Source organism: Symsagittifera roscoffensis, chromosome 4 (genome assembly GCF_963678635.1).
Source record: "Symsagittifera roscoffensis chromosome 4, txSymRosc1.1, whole genome shotgun sequence".
Classification (NCBI taxonomy): domain Eukaryota; kingdom Metazoa; phylum Xenacoelomorpha; order Acoela; family Convolutidae; genus Symsagittifera; species Symsagittifera roscoffensis.
The window spans coordinates 517233-544396 of NC_087065.1; the positions used below are offsets into that span (position 1 = coordinate 517233).

Consider the following 27164-nt stretch of genomic DNA (forward strand, 5'->3'; position numbering starts at 1 on the left):
TTATAGATCAAAATTTATAGAAACACTGAAATGAATAACTCGTAGTGATTGATGCAATTTGCTTGCACGATCGCGCGGGGATTACTTTTGGAGTTGAGTTGGGAGGCATTGGATCAGTGCAATACCTTGTTTCACTTTGAGCTTGGCTCTAAATGTGATCAACAAGTAGTTTATCAGCTACTGCGTGTTGGGTGTGGTGGGGCTGCTGTGTTTGCACAGTACAAGTTGCCAAATAACATTATCTCGCCCTTTGTTTCGGCTGGTGGTGCACATCTGTTACTGTCATCTTGAGTGTCCATTTCTGCTTGAAAGCTGCTGCTCATTTCTACCCGCTTCAGGTTTGTCAAATGTCAATTTGGGGAGTGTGTGGTTGCGTTTGATGAGTGCAGTTTAACCGGAAGACAGATTGAACAAGAAGACGAGAAGTGACAGAGAGAGAAGAGAAGAGAAGAGAAAGACAAGGACGCAGTAGGCGATTGATTCATTGCTCCTCCCACTAGAGGGCAAACATATAGATAGCTGGCTCGTAGCTTATCTCTTATCTCACCATCCCCATCGCCATCGCCGCCGCCACCCTTACTCTGGCTGTAGTGCTGTGCTGTGCTCATTACTCGTTCACTCACACATCTGTATACTGTAATACACTCGCCAGGTCAACATCAAAACAAGCTACGCTACAATCCAAACTCAACCGATCGAACACATTTGAACACACCTCAAAACTCATCTTCAGACCCACTGCTAATACACATCACACCATACGCCTGCAGTTAGTGGATGCTGCTAATTAATTGAATTGAATTGTTTCCTTACTTGTTTCCATATTTGAGGCACAGCAGTCATGATGAGTTACGCATTCTGTGGGCGTGGAGAGACGCTGGCAGTGATCTTTGACAGAGAGGAGGGCGGCTTCTGCTCCTGTGCGGCCGACGTCCTCTTTCCCTGTCTCCTCTTCACAATCGCCCTCATTCGAATCATAATGTTAAAGCCCCAGTGCAGCCCCAGATGCTGTTCTTGCTGGTCTCCCTTTTCCAAACACACTGCCGCTGCTGCTGCAGCTGCACAGCACACACCCAACAGGAGCATGGCCTCCGGCTGTCCCTACTCCTCCCCACATCAGACTGACCACGTGAACTACTCTGGAGTGGCTGTGAACGAACACCCAGCCCCAGGTAACCAATCGAGACATTAAACTGCAACCAAGTCCATGCTAAGCATGTACTCGGCCTTTTTTTTCCTGTAAAAACGTTGCAAACAGAATTCGCGCATGAGAAGTTATGAGCCGCCTGATGTATTCAAATCAAATGACAGTGTATGCGTATTTCGCCTAGAGGTAACGAACATGCCGGGGCAGCAAAGTGTTGGTTTGGATTTGATTCCGGCCTGCAGCAGATTTTTTAATTTGAAAATTTTAATGTACTATCATCAACTGTTTGTCATTGTTGATTCGTCTAAGTTGATTGACAAATTGTATGCATGTTGATAGATATTTCAAACTTTTATATTTATTTTGTCTGGGTCTCAATTAGACTAGATTTTGTCTTTTATTGAGCCTTATATATGCTCATTTGATTTTTTTTAGACATTTGCATACCTTTAGATGTTTCATTTTCTTTCCGTCAAAATTTTTGATATAACAACTTTGCTTTAGGTTTAGTTTTAATGTTTTTTTTTTTCATTTTATGAGATGTAAGCGCTGCATATGGTTTCAATTGCACGGATAAGTACAAAGACTTTCAAAGAATTAATCAAGTAATATTGAATGAGGTTTTAAGTTCAAAGAGATTTCAGTAAATCTTGTGAATATTGATAGTTGTTCTTATCTTTGAAAATGGGAAGGAACTTTGTATTCGGGGGTGTTTTAGTGTTTTTCCACGAAAAATCAGGTACCAAAATTAATCATTGAAATAGGTCGAGTGATATATCATTTTAAGTTTTTTCAATAATGGTTCAAACAACTTCGAGCGAATAAAGCAAGCGAGCTTTATGTAATAAACTTGCAATTGTTAGTTTTAATACTACCTTTTTACTTAGTTTTATTCAAGTAACATTTAATCACGATTTTTTAGCGCTTTTTTGGAAATCAAAATTCAAGAATGAATAAAAAAAAATGTGAAAAGTTTTCGCATTTTGTTTGAATTTTGTTTTCGATTTTTTGTTCCTATCTTTGAAAATTGGAAGGAACTTTGTATTCGGGTGTGTTTTAATGGTTTTTTTTTTCAGGAAAATTTAGGTACAGCAAATAATCATGGAAATGGGCGGAGTGATATATCATATTAAAGCTCTTTTAGTCGCGATTCAGATCGAAACAGAAGTTCTCAAGGGACTAGATCATTCTGAAGTGCGCTCTAAACAGTTCTTAATAGGCAGCTACCAACCACAACGGCCCGACCATGAAAGAATAGAAAGTAGTAGCAGGCAATGATGCAACCAACTGCAATCTTTGTTCCAGGATGACATCGCTCCTTTGATACCAAGTGCCACTCCCACGAATAAAAATACACGAAAAACTTTTTCAGCACCGTTGTTTGTCATCCTAATTAAGCTCCTTACACGGTTTCACCTGAAATGGAAATAGACATCGGTGTAAACAAGCTTGATAGCGATGCCAGGTCCAAACTCGCGGAGCTCGCATCTGGGTACTTTCACTTCTGATTACGGTGATCGGTTAGAAACTAAAATTCGTAATGTCTGGAACATGTAGTTAAGCCTCACTACACGTACACCGCCTATGAACAGTTGAGGCAAACCGACAGACTTGGACTTCCTCAGTCTCTGGACTGACCTGAGCGCCTTTGTTGTAGCTGATTTCCTCCAACTCACAGCACATGGGACGGTAGAACTAAACTCCCTGCCAGAATCAATAAGTTTTACGGAGGATGCTGACCTTACAACAGCACAAACCATGACAGGTCAATCAGACAAAGTGCAGTGTCAAAATGACGCTAAAGTAACCCACACCTGTGGTCTGCAAACTATGAGAGCAGAACAGGTCAAATTGGGTTCGCTTTTCTATGGTTGTGATTACACTAGCCATCAGCTTAGTGTATTATTACGAACCTTCTTTTGTTCTAACCTAATTCGCAAATAAAAGTGTTCATTAAAGAGTTCATTTATTTGGTATTTCCCTGTAGCATTGCAAATTGCATAGCAACTGTGCTCTGTTCTTTGCTTTTTTGTGGCTAGTGTTTGGAAGGTATTAAGCTTCCGTGGCTGAGTGGTTAGTGTGTGAGACTTAATCTCTAGAGCGCACGTTCGAATCTCAGACGTAGGCGCATTTTTATTATTTCGAAGCTTATTTCTACCTTTTCTTGTGCGCTTAATAGAGCTGGTTTTGTCGTGTTCTCGCCTCTGTGCTTATTGATGGTTTGATGTTCAGTTCTATTTGTGCTACTTGCACACGAGGGTGCCTAAATATATTAGCCAATCTAGTGCTTATTTGGGTTTTGCGTGTTGTGCAGTAGGAGAAGCAGCAGCAGCAGCAGACTTGGGCAGACGAAGTGCCAAGTGGGGGTCAGTGGGACGCATGTTCGTGTGGCTGCAGCTGCTCATGCCATTCCACTCACTCCTTCTTCTCGTCATTCGAGTCACTCTGGCCAAGGAACAGTTGCTCCTTGTGTGGCCAGTGTCCATTCTACTCCTGTTCGCATCCTGGTGGACCAGCACTTTCTGTCTAGAAGTGGAGGTGTCCAGAGCTCTGGACAAGAGTTCCAGCCCCAAATTTAGACACAGTCCCATCCTGCTCCTCTTCTGGGGCACCAGTCTCATCTATGAATCAGTGCCAATCATCGACCTCATAGTTGCACACGAATGGAAGTATCCTCTACACGATGCTGCCACCAATACTAAAAGCATAGTCATGTTTGGCCTCTGGTGTGTTCGTTTCACTAGTGTAATTGTCATCCTCATTCTCGGCTTCATAGCTCCCGGACTGCCGAGACGAAGTCGTCCGGTTGTCCATTCGGCTGGGGAGGGCGAAGACCAACAAGGTATTAACAGTTTAGTTTGCAAAAGTCACCAAAACTGACTATGTTAATCGAAACGAGCAATTTCTTTAGAAGGAAAATTTGTTGTGTATTTTAGTTAGGCTACCTTTTGAACTCCTTTCTTATTTTTAATTTAAGTCGGCTGAATCCTTGGATTTTAAGTCGTCTGACATGCAAGGGGTTTTCTAACACTGGCCTGTTGCCGCTTTTTAATTAATTCTGTCTGATCGGATCGAGCTTTGCTGGTCTTTGGAGCGCATTTACCCTCCTTAACTTTTTATGTAAAATGGGTGAGCTCGGAAGAAAGTTTCGGACATTTTTTGGTGAAATTTTGCTGAGCTTATTTGGTGAAATTTGCCCAGGCTGTTTTATATCACTAATTATAAAGTAATTTAGCGAAGTTATGTTTGCTCTAACAGGCCTGTTTGGAAAAGGAGAGAAGAAATTGACGAGTGAAGAGGACAGCACGTTCAAGAACTTCTTCCTGAAGATGAAGTTTTTGTGGCCTTACATTTGGCCGAAGAACGAACCCAGGCTGCAGATAAATGTAGTGCTCTGCTTCATTCTCCTTATCTTAGGTGAGCTTCCTTCCTTCCTTCCTTCCTTCACTCGTGTTGTGTAAGATGAGCAAGACAGTTTTGGTAGCAGTTCAAGTTGTAAATGCAGGCTGGAGTGTATGATTTAAAAAAACAACACTTTTCTTGATAGATGTAGTCCCCTCCCCTATCGCAACAGGTGGGAAATCTTTAGAAATCTTCTTAATATTTTGTTTGTTCGTCAGATGCAACTGATGACTAGATAGGCAGATATCAACAAGGGGACTCAATGTTAATTATCCAGTCGTTGATTACACAAGCATAGCTTGTGTTATTGTAAGAAATTTCTTTTTTTTCCAACCTAAGTTGCAAATATTGTTGTGATGCAATTGTTGCGACAAAATGTGTTCATTTTGAAAGTGTTCATTTCGAAAGTGTTCATTTTGATTCAGCTATTAATTACAGCCAATGCTATGGATATTAACACAGACTATTATATTACAAATAGCACTTTAGCCTCAATTTATCATGGTTCTAGCGTAGTGGTGGGGAAGGAGACCAGAAGCAAAATAAGAGGGTTCGAACCTGGGGAGTGTCTGATTTTTTTAATGAACTTTTTCGTATATTAGTTTAAATGCGTCCGGTTTATGAATTGAGGCAAGTTAATTGGTAAATTTCTTTTAAAATTGACTGGTAATGCTAATGCGTCATAATTGGCTTGCGTAGCAATTATGTAGACTCAAAATTGGCGTGCGTCACTTAAGAAATTTTGTAAACTCAAAGTTTTACTCATTCAGTTTGTTCCAGTAGCGTTGTTGGTCATATTTGGCCTGTGTATGCGAAGTGCAATTTCGCCTCTGTGTATAATTTATCAGCCAAACGAGATGCCATCCTCTTTTTTCCTAGATTACCCTTTACGGTAAGTAAGGGTATTGCCATTGTGTACTAGACTTTTTTCCCGTAAATAACATTGTTCACATAATGGTCAATTTTAGTAGGAATGTTAATTTTCACGACTACTGACATGCTTAATTTCTTGAAAATTTAATTAATACTACCATCACTTATGTAGCAATTAGAGGAAACTCGTTTCAGGTAATAGCTTTTTTTCAAATAAAATTTTTCGAAAAAGATTTTTTTTTGTATTCGTGGTTTTTCGTATTCGTCCTAGTTTGCTTCGGCTAATTTTCCTTTTTTGATTGCAGTTTGTATTATCTGGTGCGTTTTTTGGCTTTATTTTCCAAAGCATAGGTTTTTCATCGACGTAATCAGTTCATCAGTTCTTACTATGATTGAAACTGATGTAATTTGTATTTTTTTTTCGGTTAAACGGTTTCGGCTAATATTTTTTTTAGCTTAGACAAGCTATGTTGCGTAGTTTCGAGGGTAAAATATGTTTAAGCTTTTCTTGGTTATTTTTTTTTAAACTTCATACCTCAAAAGTTTTTTGTGACAGCATTTTTTTCGGCTCAAAATCTTCTCTTTTTTACTCCGTTCTTTTTTACAGCGCAATTTTTTCTAAGCTAAGTCGCAAATAAAAGTGCTCATTTAGTTGCACTTTTGTTAAATTAAAATTTAACCAGTTTTAGTATCCGTAATTTCATAGCATATGTTTTCGCTTTATTTTTGGCTAGTGTTAGGTCCTGTTTGAAAAAATAGGTTTTATGAAAATGTATGGGATTTGTTTTTTTTTGCGACGCTTTAGAAAGTTTTTGCACTTTTCGCAGAAATTTCAATCTTTTTTATAACTACTGTACAGTTTTTCAAAAATGGTACCAATGGACAAACCGACTGCTCCTCCTATGATCATGCATTTTTCGCTAGTCTCGTTTCATATTACCCTAAGTTCTATGGCCTTCAGTAGGGGGATTTTTGACCTATTTGTTTTGAATTTTTTCATTCACTCAGCTACTAAATGCACAAATCTGAGATGAAGGTTTCAATCAAATGAAAAAACTATGAGAATCTCACCTTCTTGTAGAAAAAATTTAAGGACTCAAACAAGCCCATTTTTTGACATTTTTGCTGATTTTTGAAGCTTTTCTCAAAGTACCCTGCCAGTCGGAGATTCAGGATTTCACCGAAAGATTAAAAACCAGTTATGTGAGTATTCTCTGCGCATGCGGCTATGCCTTGCGGCTAAGAGTAATGTACAGAGTGAATACTCTTATATGGGTCTTGCTAATTTTTTTTTGGAAACTTTTTTTTGAAAAACTAACCTGCTGGTCCTGAGGTTATTAATTTCTTCAAACTAACATGGTGCTTAGATTTTCCCTGCGCAATATGTTTCATCCTATTTTTTTGCAAAAAAGACAATATGGGCTCCGGGAAAATCCATTTTTTGAAGTTTTAATCGTTTGAGAAATTTCATCATTTTTCTTGAAAGCTACTAGTTAAACTGATATAACGTGTGCAATCCAAAAATCAGGGCTTGGAAATCTTCCCTGGATAAAAGATTATTCCCATGTTCAATTATAGAAAAATTTTTGGATTTAGGAAAAGGCAATTTTTCGATTTTTTGATCATTTTTGGGAGTCTTTTTTTGGGAGTCTTTTTTTGGGAGTCTTTTTGGGAGTCAACTACCCAGCCAAAGCTGACAAAGATTTCAATTGAAAAAGCGAGTAGTAGTTTCTCATTCAAACAAGCAGCTTATTTCCTACAACAGAGAAACTTTTAGGTCTTGCGTTAAGTCCCTGTTCTACACTTGCAATAAGCAAGGGTGTTACAATCGAGTACTAGCCTTTTTATCCCGTAAACAACTCTGTAACTTTGTCCACAGGACTCATTAGACTCCTGGCATACCTTGCTTTATGATGACTTCAAATTTTGCAGTGTCTCTTGCACTGCACACTTAGCTTGGTAGTAATGAATACGCCTGGGACGGCAAGGGTCCTGTGTTCGAATCTGACAAGGGCCAGTTTTTTGTTAAACTGTAAAAGTTCCGGGTCAACCAAATTTCGTCTTATTGTTTGTCTGCTTAAATTTTGTCGGCTAAGTTGCCACATCTAAGAATCGTTTATTTTAGCTGTAAACAATTCTCCCTGCAGTTGCTTTCCAGGGTTTTAAAAATCCGGCCGAATCGAAATTTGCTTTTATTTTACCAGCTCGATTTGTTAAACTTCTCTTCGTTTTTTTTTGTCTTTTTCATCGGCTTACTAATTTTTGGCTTAATATATAAATTTTTTGGCCTCTCATTGCGTTTTTACGACGAAATTTTTTTTGTGCGCGTGTGTGCTCTCAGGGGAAAAGGGACTTAACATCTTTATAAGTTCAGAATTTTTTTGAATTTTTTCGAACTGTCCTTTTTGCAAACTGTAGTTGTTGTGCTTTTTCGGACTATCGTCCGTCTGTTTAGTTTTGTCGGCTTGGTTCCCGTAGCTGGATGTTTAACTTTATTCCAAGTTGCTGTTACCCCCATGCTTCAGTAAAAACCCGGAATTCGTTTCCAGTTGAGACTTGTTTTTTTTTGCAAATAGAAAATTTTGGCTAATTTAGATTGTCTGTCTGCTTAGTTCCGCAGAAAGGTCTTTTTTGAAAATTTGCCTTCGTTGTAGAGTTTCTATTAGTGTAGGCAATTTGGTTCCAGATATTTTGGGCTTTTGTTGCAATTTTTATTGGCAAAAACGAGTTTTTAAAGTTTTTTTTTCATTTTTTACGTTTGTTGTTAATCATAGTCATTCATACTTGTATCGCAAGTGGTGCGAAGCTCTGTGTTGAATTTTTGATAATTACGCATTTCTGCATCAATACGACTTATGAATAACAATATTAAAACAGGTACATGCAGCATTATCTGGGCCACTAGTTTACTTCCAAGTGACCCTGGCGCAGATGCGAGGACGGGAGTGACACTCCTAATTATCAGGTCGGAGATCCAAGTCCGGAACATTGAAATAGTTATCTTTTTTGCTCGAATTTTTACTGCTATTTTGTTGGCTAGTGTTAGTAAAATTACCAACGGTCATGGAGCAGATGTGAGAACGTGATACTCCTCTATTCACAGAATTGATGTTCAGTTTTTTTTCTCAAGGTGTATTTTTAATTATTTCCTTTTCTACTTTGTTTTGCCTTTTGCCTGTTTAGAGCCCCTTTTTGCATTTTCTTGCTTGTGTTTGCGAAGCACAGCTTCGCCTCTGTGCAAAAATTTGTTCATAAATTTTGAACCCTAAACTCTTCCAGGTTTCATTCCATTTGGCCTAGGGGTCACGCCGTTGCCTTTGCATACGAAGGTCTGGGGTAGGCGCTCTGCCGGACCTTGTTTTTTCAGTTAAAATGCAATTTAAAAAAAGTTCGGTTAAAATTGAATGGTCGGTTTTTCGTTTGTCAGCTAAGTTTTCACATCATGGATTTTGCTTGTGCTGTAAGCAATTTCCATTGTACGTGCAAGTGTTGTTCATTCGTTTATCAGGAGCAAACTTGAATGATTAAAATATTGTTTTTCGTAAAATCAATTTTTTGTTTGGCTCAACGATTGTCGGCTTATTTGCTAGATTACTGATTTTTTTACTGCTGTAAGCAACTTTCATTTAAGTTACAAATGCAAATGTTTTTCATTGTAGTTTCAGGTGGGGCTGAAAGTTTTGTTGGTTTGATTTTTTATGTAATCATATTTTTTCGGATCAACTTGTGTCTGCTCAAAGATTGTCGAAATTGTTGCCTTTTTGTACGTTTTGTTCCATTGCTAATTTAATATTCAAGTTTCTTTGATTTTTTTGGAATGAATTTCTATCGAGACTTATCGAGAAATTTAAAATTTTGGAACCTAATTTTCTTTACTTACTCATGTTTTTCGACTTTTTAAAAAATGTTTTTGTTACAACGCAAGTGGTTCGAAGCTTCGCTTCCCCTCTGTGTTGATTTTTGATTTTTTTCCGATTTAGCGGCTTTCTGCTTTTGTATCGCAGATAGTGCGAAGCGCAGGTTCGCCTCTTATTATAATACTGTGTTTTGTGTTCATAGGGCGTCTGGTCAACATCTGCATCCCCATTTTCTACTCCAAGCTAGTCACCCGTCTCTCTCAAGAGGAGGAGGTGGAGGGGTTGTCTGCAGGAGGAGGAGGGGGAGGAGGAGAGAGTAGCAGTGGAGGGGTGGTGCCCTGGGCTTACATCTCTCTCTATTGTGGCTTCTACTTCATGTCTGGCAGTGGGTTCGGAGGCAGTGGATTCCTCTCCAACATCCGCTCCCTCCTCTGGATCAATGTCCAGCAGTACTCCATGCGGACCACCATGGTGGAAATATTCTCACATCTCCACAGTCTATCTCTTCGATGGCATCTAGGTCAGTCTTCTTCTTCTTCTTCTTCTTCTTCTTCTTCTTCTTCTTCTTCTTCTTCTTCTTGTCTTGTCTTGTATGTCGTTTATAACCCCTGGGGGTCTCGACTGCCACTCCCCGGACACGCAGTGTTCCTATGTCTTGCTACATTCGTTTTTGTGATGGGGATCCCGCAGTCCGGGCATGTGGTCCTGGCTAGTGTGCTCGCGCTTCTAAGAGTCATTGTGTCATGTCTTCTCGAACAGTAGGTTCTTCTATGTCTCGCCATGTTCGTCGTGCTAAGTTCTTTCCCACAGTCCGGGCACGTCCCTCTTGGGGCCCCTCCACATTGCTTGGCGTGGTTCGTTCTTTGTGCTTTTTGTTCGAAAGTTGTGTGACATTTTCCACATTCAAATATTAGTTCATTGCGCTTGTGGATTCGTGTTTCATGATGGTCTCGTCCCACCTTTGTTCGGCATGTCTTTTCGCATGGTGGCCAACGACATTTGAACCCTTCCTCCGTGATTGGTTTACCGGCTTGGCTTCTGGTTGGTTTCAGATCCCCTTTGTGTATTTCGCACATCTTGTTCTCCCATTCATCCATGGCCTTCTTCCTCTCGTTCACAATACCCTTCCAATTTTTTCTGTCCATAGTTAGACCTTCGATGTTAGTCCAATGTAACCCTGCCTCTTTTAAAATTCTTTTCCAGTACGTTATAGTGTTGTTCTTCCCATTCTTTGGTCTTTCGCCTACTTCCGTCCAGTTGCCCAGAGTGATTTTCTTTACTGTTCTTGTGTCCGGCATCCTCGTCACTTGTCCTATCCTCTCCAGTGCCCGTGTTTCCATCTTCTGTCGAATTGATGTTATTCCTAGTTGCCTTCTGATCTCAAAACTATTCACCCCTTCCTTCTGCATCCTGTATAGCGCCAGCCCCTTCCCATTATTCCATACGTTTCTGTACGCTATATCGGCCACTCTTTGTAATTTCGAAATGTCCGTGGTTGTCCAGGGTCTCACCGAGCAGTCGAATAGCATGGTTGATTCTACTACTGCTTGGACAATTACCGCCTTGGTTCTCTTTGACAGTGTTGACTTCCATAGCCATTTCTTGGCCTTTGACCAAGCATGGTAGCCTCTTTTAATCCTCGCGTTTATGTCTTCCTTTCTTCCAATTAGGGTCCCCAACATCCTTGTCCTGTCCGCTGCCTCGCTGCCAAACATTATGAATTCTTCTTTCCCATCGTGACACACTTCTTCATGCTTCAGCATCGTCTTCTTAATTGTCTCTTTACCTCGACTGAGCTCTTCCATACTTCCTAACAGAGTGGAGTCGTCCGCAAACAGCGAGTCCAGTATCTGGAATTCAATCCTGTTGCTGCTCTGTAGGTTCCTTTGGGACGTCGCAGGGGGGAGGCTGTTTCCCGGTCTCCAGGTCCACTTCAAGCCGCATTCTTCCTTTGCCTCCTTTATCCGATCCATTTGGGCTTGCCTCATGGATGTAGTATGATAAATATTAAACAGAATGGGCGAGGTGGAGCAACCTTCGCGAAGGCCCCTTTGTGGCGTCCATGGTGTACTCAGTTCCTGTTTGCCTTTTACTCGGTATTGTGTGTTCTCATGTAAGCCTTTCAGGATTTCTAAGATGCTTGGAGGCATACCTAGCTTTCCTAGTATCCCCCATAAAAGTGGTTTGTTCGTTCTCGGGTAGGCCTTTTTTATGTCCAAGAGTACAGCTCCTGGTCTTCTCGGGTCAGGGTGGTTAGACCTTCCCAGAACTCTACTTGTCTCTTCGTCGATTCTGATTATAGTCTGTGTTGCGTCCGCGGTCGATCTGTTTTTCCTGAAGCCATTTTGGTTCTCGTCTAATGCCCCAATCCCTTCCGCCCATAGTCTGATCCTGGAGGCCAGTACTCTGGCTATGATCCGGCTGGCTAAAGGAAGGAGGCAAATGCCTCTGTAGTTTTGTAGATCGTTCTTTGGACCCTTCTTGTGAATGGGTACCACCCATCCTTCTTTGGTTTCCTCGGGCCAGGTGTTTGGATCTGTTTCAAGCAGTTGTATGACGCTCTTGAAAATTTCTCTTTTTGTTGTGTTGTCAGCGGCATTGATCCCAACTGGCGCACTCCGTCGATCCCTGACGCGCCGTCCTTCATGAGAGCAACTTCTCGCTCCACTTCCTACACTGTGAATTCCATTTCTATTTTCCGTGCTGCTTCTCGTGCCACAGTGTCCCTTCTTTGTTCCAGACTATCGATTAAGGATTTTATTTCTCCCTCCGGTCGGTCATATCTCGTTGCCGAGACTTGCATGAAATGCTCTTTGCATTCCTCCGGGCTGAAGAATTCGTCCTCAACACAGCTATTATTGTCTTTGATGCCAATCCTTCTCAAGGTTTTATACAGGATTCTCATATCGCCGCTAGTTTCGGCTCTTTTGGCTTCGTTGACAATCTCTAGCCACCATTCTTCTTCCCACTCTTTCTGTCTTTTGAAATCCTTTCTAGCTTTCCGTCTCTCTTCCTTCGCTGCTTCGTTTCCGTCTTGTGCTCGAGCTGTTAGTTCGCACATTTTCTTTTGCGCCCTTTCTATTTCCTCTTTGTGCCTCTCCAACGCGGGGTTTAGGGGTTGTTTTTCTACTGTGCCGCACACTTCTTCCCCTACTTTCTTCATCGCCTTTGCTGTTTGTGTCCAGTCTTCGAGCTCTTCTGTAGCTAATTTATTGGCGTATTCCGTTGCCTTTGTCACCGTTCTTAGTTTTTCCCAGTCTATTTTCTTCTTGGGTTGGCTGGTCTTGTTATTGCGCTTCCTGTCAAGAGAGTTATTCAGGGTACAGCACATCGCTTTCGGTCTGTGGTCGCTTAGATCCTTGCTCGTCGGTACCGTGAAAATCCTCCGTGCGCGTTTTGCCCGGTCTTGTTGTTTCATAATGAAGCCGTCTATTTCATGCCATGTTCTGTTCTTGGGATGCTTCCATGTTCCTCTCCTCTTGTGGCTGAAAAAGGAGTTGCACCAGGCTAGGCTGTTCTCTTGGCACCATTCCAGTAGGTTCATACCCGCTGCGTTTGTCTTGCCTAAACCGTGGATACCCGCCGTCTGGTCCGCCCCCCTATTAGCACTCTCCCCTACCACTGAGTTGAAGTCGCCCCCTATTATGACCATGTCCTTGCTCTCGATTAGGGTAGAGAGCTCCTCTCTGTACCTCATGAACTCGATACTGAGGCCTTCCCAGAGTGGTTGATATGTCGAGATAAACCGGTAGCCATCCACGTCTATCGAGATGCTTCTCTCCCGGATTACTCTCCTATAACCTTGATCTGCCCATTTCGAGGCCCACTGGTCCCTTAGGAAAATGCCACTTCTTTTTCCATGGATCAATACTCTGAAAATCTCCCTGGCCTTGATCCATTTGAAGACTTCTTCTTGTTCTTGGAGTTCGCTCATCATTACCACTTCCGCCTTGCTGTTGGCTATGGCTTTAACAATCTCCGCGAATCTGTTTCTTTTCGGGAAACTAACTCGCGCCCTTTGGATAGTCCAAGCCCACAGCGTGATAGTCTCCTCCCTTCCTTTGTTTCTTGCGTCCTTCATCCAATTCTCATGTCGCTCTCTTTGCCTTCGCTGTCTCTTCTCTCTTTTGTTCCTCTTTCTTCTGATCCGTTTGCTGTCGGTTTGCTGGCGGGGGGGGGGGAGCAGGGCAGCATGTGGCCTTGAAACTTGCGTCCCACCTTCCATTCTCTCCTAGGTCGGTGCAGCCCCAATGTACCCACTTCCCACATCCGTTGCATTTTACTGACCACTGACTCTTTGATCGCACACTGCACACTTCTACACTTTCGGACCTGGGTTTGGTTCCACATCGTTGTACAGATGTAGGGACACCAGAGATTCCGTGTGCCGCAGGGTGTGACGGATCGCCTTCATCGAGGGACGGTTGGCTGGGCCGTCTCTGTTTTGGGGTGTGTTTGAGAGACTCCGCCCGGCAGTGTGACCTAAGTCTGACTCACTGCCGGGCCTTGTCCCCCCCCCCCGCTTGGTATGGTCTTTGTTCGATTTCTCTCTGCGCTTTTCTCCCCGGGCAGGCGCCAAACCATCGAAAAGCATCGTGACACACTTCTTCTTCTTCTTCTTCTTCCATCATTTTCTTCTTCTTCTTTTTCTTAAAAGTTCTTTCTAGTTGAACTTCCAGCTATTGCCAACTATATACAGCGCTGTAAACATTTATTTTACCCCCTCTGAACTCATTGAAATAGGGTACTAGAATTTTTGTCCCGTAAATAACTTTGTTCTCAGGACTTCTGGTCGCATCTCAAGTGGTACCTTGTTTTCATAATTAATTCAAATTCTTAGAGTTCTCGGCCCACTTAGCCTGGAGGCGACGAATACGCTGGGGATGGCAAAGGCCCCTTTTTTCGAACGGGAAATCTTAAGTTTCATTAAAATTGTCGGCCAATTATTTGTCTGCTCATCTTTTGTCGGCTTAGTTGCCACATCTTGGAAGCGTTTTTTTAACGTTGCTTTTAGTGCTTGATTTAATCCTGCCTTTCGCAATTTTACTTACCTTGACTTCGTATTTCTTTTTTTTTCGTTTCCCTTAAACATTTTATTCGGCCCAAATTATCTATACCTATTTTTTCATCGGCTTCTAATATTGGGTGGTTTCAGGGGAAACGCATTTGTTTCGCCCCCTCCGCACTTTTCAATTTCATGTTGGTCATATTTTTACCGCTCGGTTTGTTGGAATTTCTTTTTTTAATTTTTTTTTCCGGCTTATAATATATCGATTTATAGGCCTCATTTTGAGTCGTTTGAAGAGCAAAAAGGTTTTATCTAAACATTTTGATGCAGGACTTGTGTGTCTGCTGAAGAATTGTCGGCTTAAACTAGTGAAAAAATGTGATCAAATTAGATGCATATTTGGTCAGCTTTTTTAAGAGTTGATGAAATAGTGGAGTCTCTTAAATAGGTCGTGATGATTTTTTTTTTCAGGAAGTTTAAAAATTTGTTCACACTAAGATTTGATTTGCTGCGTTTTGATTTTGATTTTTTCAAGTTCAGTTCATTTTTTTAAAATCAAAATAAGGATATTCCACTATCGTAAAGCAACAGTGAAAATGTCAAGACAAACGTGATGGACTTCTAATTTCGAAAAAGGATTTTTTTTCAGATTTCCCAGTGGGGTAACAAGTTTTCTATTGATGCAGTTTTTTCATGAAAGGGGTTGTTTTATAAAAAAAAATTCTCAGTCGTTAATTGTTGTAGCTATTCAAAAAGCTTTAGGGCCATTAATTTGTCCATCTAAAAGGCTTTAGGGCCATCTTATGAATGCACTTAGGTATATATGCTTTTTTGAAATTGATTGAAATTCGACTGCTGAAGTTAACGTGAATAGCGCTATCCAAATACGAAGGTGGAAATGGCGCGAAAAAACGAGAACAGTTTTGTTTCAAAAGTGGAATTTAATTTTTAGATTTCCAGCAGAATAAAAACTTTACATATTGATCCAGTTTTCTCAAGTTGGGTTAGTTTTATTAAAAAAGCGCCAATCATAAATTGTTTAAGAGATTCAAAGAGCTTAAAGGGTATCTATTTTTTTCTTTAAAAATCGAAAGATTTTTTAAACAAAGTCAGTGTTTTTTTTTACTTGCGTTCATTACTCTTTTCCAACTGTCAGTTGGCTTTATTTAAGTTGATGAACTGTTAGCCTGCTTTCCTCGATGCAATGATCGTCCAGAAAAGTAAAAAAAAATACACTATACAAATTTTGATTTTTTCCTATTTTTTCTCGACACAAAAAAACTTCAGTTGGCCAATTCGTTGCGTGCTTTTCACTCATCACCCACATGCTCACGTTTGATAATGCCTGTAGTTGTGTTTTGCCGTCTTTGCTTGGAGGAGAGATTGCTCAATTGGTCTGTTTGATAATGCCTGTAATTGTGTTTTGCCGTCTTTGCTTGGAGGAGAGATTGCTCAATTCGCCCGTTTGATAATGCCTGTAGTTGTGTTTTGCCGTCTTTGCTTGGAGAAGAGATTGCTCAATTGGTCCGTTTGTTAATGCCTGTAATTGTGTTTTGCCGTCTTTGCTTGGAGGAGAGATTGCTCAATTGGTCCGTTTGATAATGCCTGTAGTTGTGTTTTGCCGTCTTTGCTTGGAGGAGAGATTGCTCAATTGGTGCGTTTGATAATGCCTGTAGTTGTGTTTTGCCGTCTTTGCTTGGAGGAGAGATTGCTCAATTGGTCTGTTTGATAATGCCTCTAGTTGTGTTTTGCCGTCTTTGCTTGGAGGAGAGATTGCTCAATTGGTCCGTTTGATAATGCCCGTAATTGTGTTTTGCCGTCTTTGCTACGAGGAGAGATTGCTCAATTGGTCCGTTTGATAATGCCTTTAGTTGTGTTTCGCCGTCTTTGCTTGGAGGAGAGATTGCTCAGTTGGTATGTTTGATAATGCCCGTAGTTGTGTTTTGCCGTCTTTGCTTGGAGGAGAGATTGCTCAATTGGTCCGTTTGATAATGCCTGTAGTTTGTGTTTTGCCGTCTTTGCTTGGAGGAGAGGTTGCTCAATTGGTCTGTCTGATTATGCCTGTAGTTGTGTTTTGCCGTCTTTGCTTGGAGGAGAGATTGCTCAATTGGTCCGTTTGATAATGCCTGTAGTTGTGTTTTGCCGTCTTTGCTTGGAGGGAGATTGCTCAATTGGTCCGTTTGATAATGCCTGTAGTTGTGTTTTGCCGTCTTTGCTTGGAGGAGAGATTGCTCAATTGGTCCGTTTGATAATGCCTGTAGTTGTGTATTGCCGTCTTTGCTTGGAGGAGAGATTGCTCAATTGGTCCGTTTGATAATGCCTGTAGTTGTGTTTTGCCGTCTTTGCTTGGAGGAGAGATTGCTCAATTGGTCCGTTTGATAATGCCTGTAGTTTTTTTGCCGTCTTTGCTTGGAGGAGAGATTGCTCAATTGGTCTGTTTGATAATGCCTCTAGTTGTGTTTTGCCGTCTTTGCTTGGAGGAGAGATTGCTCAATTGGTCCGTTTGATAATGCCCGTAGTTGTGTTTTGCCGTCTTTGCTTGGAGGAGAGATTGCTCAATTGGTCCGTTTGATAATGCCTGTAGTTTGTGTTTTGCCGTCTTTGATTGGAGGAGAGGTTGCTCAATTGGTGCGTTTGATAATGCCCGTAGTTGTGTTTTGCCGTCTTTGCTTGGAGGAGAGATTGCTCAATTGGTCCGTTTGATAATGCCTGTAGTTTGTGTTTTGCCGTCTTTGCTTGGAGGAGAGATTGCTCAATTGGTCCGTTTGATAATGCCCGTAGTTGTGTTTTGCCGTCTTTGCTTGGAGGAGAGATTGCTCAATTGGTCCGTTTGATAATGCCTGTAGTTTGTGTTTTGCCGTCTTTGATTGGAGGAGAGGTTGATCAATTGGTGCGTTTGATAATGCCCGTAGTTGTGTTTTGCCGTCTTTGCTTGGAGGAGAGATTGCTCAATTGGTCCGTTTGATAATGCCTGTAGTTTGTGTTTTGCCGTCTTTGATTGGAGGAGAGGTTGATCAATTGGTGCGTTTGATAATGCCCGTAGTTGTGTTTTGCCGTCTTTGCTTGGAGGAGAGATTGCTCAATTGGTCCGTTTGATAATGCCTGTAGTTTGTGTTTTGCCGTCTTTGATTGGAGGAGAGGTTGCTCAATTGGTCTGTTTGATAATGCCTGTAGTTGTGTTTTGCCGTCTTTGCTTGGAGGAGAGATTGCTCAATTGGTCCGTTTGATAATGCCTGTAGATGTGTTTTGCCGTCATTGCTTGGAGGAGAGATTGCTCAATTGGTCCGTTTGATAATGCCTGTAGTTGTGTATTGCCGTCTTTGCTTGGAGGAGAGATTGCTCAATTGGTCCGTTTGATAATGCCTGTAGTTGTGTTTTGCCGTCTTTGCTTGGAGGAGAGATTGCTCAATTGGTCTGTTTGACAATGCCTCTAGTTGTGTTTTGCCGTCTTTGCTTGGAGGAGAGATTGCTCAATTGGTCCGTTTGATAATGCCTGTAGTTGTGTATTGCCGTCTTTGCTTGGAGGAGAGATTGCTCAATTGGTCCGTTTGATAATGCCTGTAGTTGTGTTTTGCCGTCTTTGCTTGGAGGAGAGATTGCTCAATTGGTCTGTTTGACAATGCCTCTAGTTGTGTTTTGCCGTCTTTGCTTCGAGGAGAGATTGCTCAATTGGTCCTTTTGATAATGCCTCTAGTTGTGTTTTGCCGTCTTTGCTTGGAGGAGAGGTTGCTCAATTGGTCTGTTTGATAATGCCTCTAGTTGTGTTTTGCCGTCTTTGCTTCGAGGAGAGATTGCTCAATTGGTCCTTTTGATAATGCCTCTAGTTGTGTTTTGCCGTCTTTGCTTGGAGGAGAGATTGCTCAATTGGTCTGTTTGATAATGCCTCTAGTTGTGTTTTGCCGTCTTTGCTTGGAGGAGAGGTTGCTCAATTGGTCCGTTTGATCAAGACTTAATTCAGACGAGACAAATTGAGATGCAATTCAGACTGTGATTGTTTGCTTTTGCCTTAATTAAGACGGTTATACAAACCTTGTTTCGCTTATTTTGTAGTTATCCTAGAAAACGGAAAGATTGAAAAGAGTTTTTAGTAGCAGAGCAACCGGTTTTCTTTTTGAAGTGTAAAAGAATGAAGTTAATTTCACTTATATAAGTCTTGATGATTTTTTATATTTTTTGCTTATTTTTTATACGAAAAAGTGTTAAAATGCTCTTATAACTACAGAAGTGCAGTCGCACATATTAATGCATTTTTGTATATTTGTTTTAAAGTTCCATTCAAGTTAATCTGCTAAAAATAGGTAAATTGTGCTCTCCAATTACGAAAGTGGAAACATTGCAAAAAAATATGGGCTTCTAGTTTCGAATGTTTTTTTAAAAAATATTTCCCATCGGAAAAAAAGTTTTACCGATTGATCCAATTTTCATAAGTTGATTTGAAAAAGAAGTCAATCATAATTTTTTTTAAACCTGATTAATATGTAATTTTTTTTCGAAATTCGAAAGAACAATATTCAATAATTCGAAAGAAAAATATTCAAAATTTTTCAATCATTTTTTTCGGTTTTCTTGTTCTTATACTTTGCCTGCCTTTTTGTGGGCTCTGATTTTGTTTGGAACAAGTTGAAAAATTTTTGATGATAAGTGTGGCATGGTTAAGTTTATGGCCAGAACTGGGTGGGATGTGATGTGTCTGTATTGTTGTATTGTGTGTTGTAGGGAGGAAGACGGGGGAGGTGTTGGGGGTGATTGACAGGGGCAACAACAGTGTGGTGACTCTGCTGAACTACATTCTGTTCACGATTCTGCCCACCATAGCCGACATTCTCATAGCCATTGTGTACTTTGTGTTCGCCTTCAACCTCTACTTTGGCCTGATAGTGTTCGGCTGTCTGAGTGCTTACGTGGCCGCCACAATCACAATATCCGAGTGGAGGACCAAGTTCAGGCGCGAGGTCAACAGACTGGACAATGCCTCACGTACAAAGGTACTAATAGCAGGAAACAGGGCAAGATACTCTCACTTATACGCACACACGCACAAACACACTATTTAGATGAAATGTAGCAACTGTTTATCATGTCCGCCTATAGCAAGCAGGTCGACTCAGCAGTCGCCGCTAGTCTCTCTCTACTCCCGTCTGTCAGCCAAAACATGTTTATTTCAATGTCTCAACTAAAGTGGTCTCATTTATTTATCACCCATATTTTTTGGTATTCACTTGAGCATTATAAGACGATTTGTTGCCCAGGAGGACATAGACAAGCACAGAAGCAGTTCAAATATTCGCGTTTAACACCTGTTCACATAAATTGGCATGAAGTTTTAGCTGCTGTGCTGTCTCACGGTTAACTGATAGAAGCGTGAATGTGAAGCGACAAGCAGTGTGTGGATTGAGATGGAGTGTTTGCTGCTTCTGCTTGCTTGATGATGTGAAGTAGTTGTTGTGTTATGTTGTGTGTTGATTAGGCAGTGGACTCCCTCATCAACTTCGAGACTGTCAAGTACTATGGGGCTGAGAAGTACGAGGTGGAGCGATACGAGAGGAGTCTTCTCAGCTACCAGGAGATGCAGTGGAACAACCTCGCCTCTCTCCAGCTCCTCAATCTAGTCCAGATTGTCATCGTCAACATGGGACTGTTCGCCGGCTGTCTCCTCTGTGCCTACTACATCATCGACCATCACAGGTTATCAACACTACTCTTGCCCCTCCCTTTCTTTAAACTAAGGCAGCATGCTCTCATACTACCATGTACCTTTTTTAAACATAAGTCCCAAATAAAAGTGTTCATTAAATGGTTATATGGCATTTGTATCTACGCTTTGAAAAGTTTTTACTTTTTTCTTGAAAACTACTTCACCGATTTAAAGAAACATTCTTCCAATGGAATGACGGGTTACGCCAATATTTGTCTTGTATATCACGCTAGTCTTTTTAATAGCTCAATCCAAAGAACAAGTGGTAGAAAGTCGTTGTGCTCGGGTGGTTTTTTTTTCTTCAGACTTTTTAACTAGCCATTTTTGACGGAATTTTTCTATATCATTCGAAAGGTATTGTTGCCTTGAGCTTAAATTTGAAAAGATATCTCACCGGCGATTATTTTTCGTAAAGTTATGGGGGGTTAAAGATTGGCATTTTGGCGAATTTGGGGCAATTAACGCGCGATATATTTCGCGCTATTAAAGCGTAAGCGGAGATTTAATTCGTCTTAGAAATTGTTCCAAATTGGTTGAAGGAAGCCTATTTGCCATAATTGATTTGTTACTAGAAGCGAAATTTATCACTTTGTATTTTGTATGGCGTGTGGGGAGATGATTTTCACAAAAAACTAAAATGTTTATTTTTTTTTACATCAAGTTTTTTCAAGTTATTACTGCTTCATAGACCTTAAAAGGCAGTCGGAACATTCAGGGCTTCGCCCTGATACGAGCAGTCTTGTTAAATATTTAGGCAGTTTTTGGGAAACCTTTTTCTTTTGTCAAAAAATACTCTGCCAATTCTACGATCAAGGATTCAACCGAAAACAAAAGAAACTAGGCATATTCCATGCATAAATTGTTTCTAAGTTCTTTTCTGTTGAAAAGGCAGCATGGCCTTATGAAAAGTTGCTTTTAAGAGTCGATGAAGGTTGTTCGGACTGTAACATAGGTCGCCTTGATTTGTTTTTTTTTTCAGGAAAAGTCTAAAATTTGTTCAGGACCAAATCTACTTTTCGCGTTTTGACTTTTAATTTCTTTTAAGGTCGCTTCATTTCTTCTGTTAAAAGGAAAGCAAACTCCACTATCGAACAGAAAAAATGTTAAGGTCTTGAAAAATGAGATCGAACTTAAGTTAGGAAATTTGAATTTAGTTTTCAGGTTTCCAGCGAAATAAAATAGTTACCTATTGATCCAGTTTTCTCAAATTGAGATTATTTTGTCGAAAAATTGCCAATCATAAATTGTTTTAGAAATTCAACGAGCCTTAGGGACATCTATATTTTCCTTTTAAATTCGAAAGTTCAGTTTTTTTTTAAAACATGTCAGTTTTTTTCTGTTTAATTGAGTTCATTGACTCTTTTCCAACGGTCTGTTGGCTATGTTTTGAATTTTTTACTGCTTTTGAGGTTTTTTCTCTAGATTTACCCTGCCAAATTTGAGATTAAGGGTTCAATCGAAGGAAAAACTTTTGGGGATCTGCCCTGCATCGGGAGCATTCCCCTGCTTTTGTAGAGAAATCGCTATGGATTTATGAAAAGTCAAATTTTATTTTTTTGACCGTTTTTTAGAATTTTTTTCAAGGGTGCTTTTGAAGCAATCAGTTCTGATCAAATGTAATTCTAGTTGTGTTAATTTGTTGTTTAGATCTGTGGGAACATTTGTCCTGTACACGACTTACATTGTGCAGCTGTACGGACCCCTCAACTTCCTGGGCACGTGGTTCCGAATGATCCAGCAGTCGTTCATAGACATGGAGAACATGCTGGACCTGTTCATGGAGTGTCCAGAAGTACAAGACAAGAATGACTGCACCCCCCTAGTGATCAGCGGGGGAGAGATAGAGTTCGAGCAAGTGTGTTTTCATTACACGCCCGAAAAGCCAATTCTCTCAAATGTCTCCTTCAAGGTCAGCTTTAACTACTATTGCAATATATGATTGAGACTCCGAAATGAAATGCTGCTTTAAATGCTGAAAAATTGACAGGCTGTAGGGATGCAGGTGAAGATGTGTTGAAGATTGTTTTTTGCTGGTTGTAGGTTCCTGCTGGGAAGACAGTGGCCATAGTGGGTCCCTCGGGTGGGGGAAAGAGTACCATAATCAGACTGCTGTTCCGCTTCTATGACATCCATAGTGGGCGCATCAGCATAGACGGGGAGGACATCAGCCGAGTGAGTCAGCAGAGTCTGAGGAGCAACATTGGAGTGGTGCCCCAAGACACTGTCCTCTTCAACGACACCATCAGGTCAGACAGGCAGGCACACATCAGCTGCACCATCTTCTCCCTTTTTGCATTATTCGCAGCCCCTTAGACAATTGTTCATTCATGACCAGCCTCATCTTCAGATTAGCATCATTAACGAGCAAGGGAACAGAACAGAGCAACATAAGAGAACGAATGAATGCTCAGCTCTTCATAATTAGATGTGCCATGTCAATCGTACTTTGTTTTCGTTGCAGGTATAATATCGAGTATGGTCGACACGGGGCCGATGAGAAGGACATCTATGAGGCAGCGGCCAGGGCGGACATCCACGCGAGGATAGAACAGTTTCCCGACCAGTACGAAACTCTGGTGGGGGAGAGGGGACTGAAGCTGAGTGGGGGAGAGAAGCAGCGGGTGGCCATTGCCAGGACTGTCCTCAAGGTAAGCAAAGTGCATAGCTATGAAGTCAGCTGGCTGTTCGCATATAATCAAACATTCTGTGTCATTACATCATCGATTGAACATTGCGGGTCATGGCACCAAAGCGAAGGCTCCCCTACAGTTGCTTGAATAATGTTGAGCAGCTCGAACTAACTCGTATTTTGCTTGGAATTGACCTGCCCATGCGTCCCCGTAGTATGGTTGCCGCCCAGGTTGACTCGAAGTAATCAACTTAATCGAGCACTGTGCTGCATACAATCGAACACTTTCAAAAATGGCGAGCTTCTAAGGCACATCGGAAACAATGAAGACGAAATGAACGTGTTTCAGATGCTCATAATTTTCAATTAATTTAATTGTTTTTCTTTCATTTCATTTAGTATTGAACTTCAAATTAACTTTTTGCTCGTATGATTTTGATCACCCCAAAACATACGCAGTACAACTTGCTCAGTTCGCGCAGCTCTTCATAGCGCATCAAGTAGTTTTAAGTTTTCTGCTTATTGTCACTTGCTACCAATTGACGCGTGCTTAATTTAACCGTCTTTTTTAATAAGCTGCGAGTCGTCGCTAGCGACAAGTTGTCGCCTCATGGACATTGGGTAGAAATCTTGATTCTGTGTTTATCGATTAGTTTTTGAATACCATTTAGAACCGCAACTGCATATTAGCTGTGCAGTATTGAATGTCAATGAACGAATTGAAAACACTTACTTAGGTGTTGTGTAATTTCAGGCTAAACTTAGTAAATTGATCGCGATCAACTATGATTTTCAGCGAATTGATTTTTAATTTCATTTTTAGTTTCAATTGTAATTCATTGGCGAAAATAAAGCAATTTACGCTTTTCATTTACAAAAGTGCTAATGGCGCGAGAAAACGTGAAAGAATTTGGGGTTTCCAACCGATTCACCTAGCTTCTTTAATTCGGTAATTTTAAATCGAAAAACTATCCAGCATAAGGTTTATTGAATTTCAAATAGCTTCAATGTGATGTAACTCATCTCAAATTTTATTTTTTTTGCGGTTTGATTTTTGCAGTTTGCTTTAATGTGATGTAACTTCTCAGTACTCATTGAACCGTGAGAAGACTCTTTTTTTAGATTTTGTGGTTTTCATCAATTTTTTCTGAAAAATTCTCAAACATTTTTTTGCAGTTTGAATTTGGGTTTTGCGAATGTGCAAAGAATGTGTAAATGACGCAAAAAATACGCGAATGCAGTATAGGATCGAAAAGGGTTTTAATTTATAGGTTCCCTATCGGAAAAAAAATGGATATTATTGGCCCTGTTTCTTCTGGTTGGTTTATGAAAAGTTGTCAATCATCACGCTTGTAGTGTAATATTACAGCTATTCTTTTTTCCAACGTAAGTCAAAACTATTGTTGGCGTTTTTTGGGACACCCTTACGGCTTTTTGATTGCATGAGCTTTGACATCCGATTATTAATAAGTTAACACAGTTGATGCATTTTTAATTCATCAAGTGAACCGAAAAAAGCTATTTGTTCAAACAACATAATATTAATAATGAAAACTAGATTTTCTAACTCAATGTATCTCGCAATTTTTTGAAATGCATAAATTTATACATAAGGTGGTTTTATGTTTTTCGATTTGTTGCGTGCAAAGTTAGTGTGGATACCTTCAGTTTGTTTTTTTTTCAAATTTTTATATTTGAGTATATTTGTTTTTGGTGCCATTTTGCTAAATCGCACTGGCAATTTAATAGCATATGTAGTTGCTTTGTTCGTAACTAGTGTTTTTCGGTTGCTGAGCTTGCGTGGATAGTGCTGAGACTCAAAACCTCTTGATTGCAGTAGGTCGGAGATTCGAATCCTACACGTAGCCTAGTTTTTGCTAATTCGTGGCATATTTCTATTTTTTCTTATTTCACTTGATAGAGCTGCTTTTTGGCCGTGTTATGCAAGTGGGGTTTGACATTTGATTAGGAAAAAATTAATACGGCTGATGCATTTTTGAATCATCAAATGAACCGTGTTTTAAACAGCAGTACAATGATAAAAAGCTCGATTTCCGAATTTTTCCAACTCAATGTACCTCGCAAAATTTTTTGAAATGCATATTTTATGCATAATTTGGCTTTATGCTTTCCAAGAATTACATGCAAAATTGAGTCGATTTGTGTTTGGTGCCACTTTTACTTCATCGCACTGACAATTCATTAGCATCTGTAGCTGCTTTATTTATGGACAGTGTATGTAGCTGCTTCATTTATGGACAGTGGAATGTGATTTGACAATGGTCCGTGGCGCAGATGAGAGGACAGGGGATCTAAATCTTCTGGTTGTTGGATCGATTCGGCCACAACAAAAATTTTCATTTTCAAGGCTTTTTTTTATCTTTGCTTATTTTTCTTTTTAGGGCTGCTTTGGCTCTTTTCTACTCCCTCCCCCCACATTTGAAATTAATTTTTGAAAAACCTAATTGTCATTGTTTTAATGCAATGAAATTTGGGATGATGAACAAATTAACAATTGTGAACGTATTTGTTCTTCATATTTCGTAACATCATGCATTTAGACATAATAAGACGAAAAACGACTATGAAAACAGGGAATTTGAAATGTCGGGAGGTGGAGTTGAAAAAAAGCTTGCTTTTAGTCATTTTCTTGCTGATGTTTGTGAAGCGCAGCTTCGCCTTTGTGTTAATATTCTCGAAGTTAAAGAACTTAAAAGTGAAAGTTGAAAAATGATAATTGAAGTTTCTGTTGGCTATGTTAAGCTGGTGAAGTTGTAATTAAATTAGCTTAATTGTTGTTTTGTCTTAAGGCGCCCAAGGTGATCCTGTTGGACGAAGCGACCTCAGCTCTGGACACGAAGACGGAAAGAAACATCCAGAGTGCACTGGATGACGTCAGCAAAGACAGGACCACGCTGGTAGTGGCCCACAGACTGTCGACTGTGGTCAATGCGGACATGATCATGGTCCTCAAGGACGGGGTCATAGTGGAGAGGGGGACTCATCAGGAACTGCTGGACACTGAGGGAAGTGTGTATGGGGAGATGTGGAGTCAGCAGGCGACTTCATTTGTGACTGAGATGGAAACACTAAAAGAAACAGAAACTGAAACAGAAACGGACAAGGAGAAATAATGCAGCCAAAAAGAATATCAGGAAAAGACTTTGATATAAATGGCCAGTACATAATAGAGTGTTATTATTCGACCGCTCACAAAAAAATTGTCATAATCTATTGAGTGTTAGTGGAAAGAATAGTTTGGTTGTGAATCTCTAGTGATAACACTGGTTACGTATCTAGTGTAGCATAGTATAAATTAATTCAGCAATGTGCATTGGAAAAGGGAAGGGAAGCGCGCAAACTAGAAGGGCCGAATGACCGCAATGAAGTTGAGCAAATCGGTATTCTGTATTCAAAAAAATCCAAAAGAGCAAATCTGTGTTAGTCTAGTAAAATCAACAGATCGTGCAATCGGACTGATACTTGATGCGTGCTTGCCAGACCAGATACACCACTGTTTATCGGAGTTCGGTTCGGCTGCTGCCAGACTGCTCGTGAGGTTTTTGTTCCCATCACTTCACGAAATGAAGGGAAGAAGTTATGGATTAGCGCGTTTTTTTTTTTGTATCTCTTGTAATTTTAGTATCTCAAGGAAAGCTCAAAGGGATGGATAGAGTGTAGTATCACATGAAAGACCTATTGGAGGTGATTTGATTGGAGTTTAAAACCATCGGAAAGTTGCTCACGTCCTGAGCTCAAATTTGAAAAGATATTTCACGGTGATTTCATCCGTCTCAAAAACATTGCAGCTTGATTTGAGGCAAGCTATTTGGTCTAATTGACACGTTACTAGACGCTCGATACACCAACTTGTGCTTCAAATAATGATGAGAGACTTGACTTGATATGAGCAGTTGTCTTGTACGGTTGGTGGTTTGTTGCATTTGTAACTAGTGACAAACTTCAGAAGCTAAGCGTACGTCAACATATCCTGGTTATAACAGCCGCCTTTAATCTACTTAGGAGTATGTTGTGTTGCTTTACTTTCACCCTATGACTTTCAGCCACTTTTTCTAGTTCTCTGTGGTTTGCTACCTTTTTCAGCCAGGTTAATTATTCCATATTTTCAGTTGTCCTAATATGCTGTAACGGTGCTGTTTGTATTGAGATTTTGATAGATATAGGAAGTATTCTTAAATAGATAATAATCAATAATGCTATCCAAAGGGAGCTATTCGAAAGTGAATAAACGCATCTTGCGGAATTGCATTCCCACTTTCTCGTTAATATTCCTTGTGTTGTTTTAAGAGATAGTTATACAAAGATTTAATTAATTGTTTCACTCTATGTTTTTCTGTCGATACAGGTATCGGTTTGGCCTGCGGGACCTGGCTGGACGTAGAGATTCGAAAAAAAACAATGTTTTTTGTTACATCTCGTAAGTCCTTAAATGCCTCCAAAAGGCACGATTCGCATGCAGTTTCGTTTGAATTTCCGAGTTTCGTTTGAAATCTGTTCATGTTGGTTGTAAACCAACTCTGAATTTTTTTCCT

At 40.4% G+C, this 27164-nt stretch overlaps 2 protein-coding genes across 2 annotated transcripts in view; one reads left to right on the plus strand and one right to left on the minus strand.

Annotated features, from left to right (window-relative positions):
- Nucleotides 1–26958, plus strand: LOC134845303 (ATP-binding cassette sub-family B member 6-like). Its single transcript, XM_063862270.1, has 10 exons — nt 1–1172; nt 3462–3989; nt 4406–4564; nt 9482–9799; nt 19004–19272; nt 19755–19972; nt 21630–21891; nt 22023–22228; nt 22444–22630; nt 25422–26958. The coding sequence occupies exons 1-10, from the start codon at nt 842–844 to the stop codon at nt 25743–25745; spliced, it is 2802 nt and encodes a 933-aa protein (XP_063718340.1). The 5' UTR covers nt 1–841; the 3' UTR covers nt 25746–26958.
- Nucleotides 1–27164, minus strand: part of LOC134843729 (protein virilizer homolog) — a 550828-nt gene that overhangs the window by 317694 nt on the left and 205970 nt on the right. The window lies entirely within an intron of this gene.

What these genes read in the sequence shown, in the direction of transcription:
- LOC134845303 (XM_063862270.1), top strand. Translation starts at nt 842, where the DNA reads ATGATGAGTTACGCATTCTGTGGGCGTGGAGAGACGCTGGCAGTGATC. An exon ending in ATCTCTTCGATGGCATCTAG is followed by an intron (nt 9,800 to 19,003) that starts GTCAGTCTTCTT and finishes TGTGTGTTGTAG; the next exon opens with GGAGGAAGACGGGGGAGGTG. An exon ending in ACAATGCCTCACGTACAAAG is followed by an intron (nt 19,273 to 19,754) that starts GTACTAATAGCA and finishes TGTGTTGATTAG; the next exon opens with GCAGTGGACTCCCTCATCAA.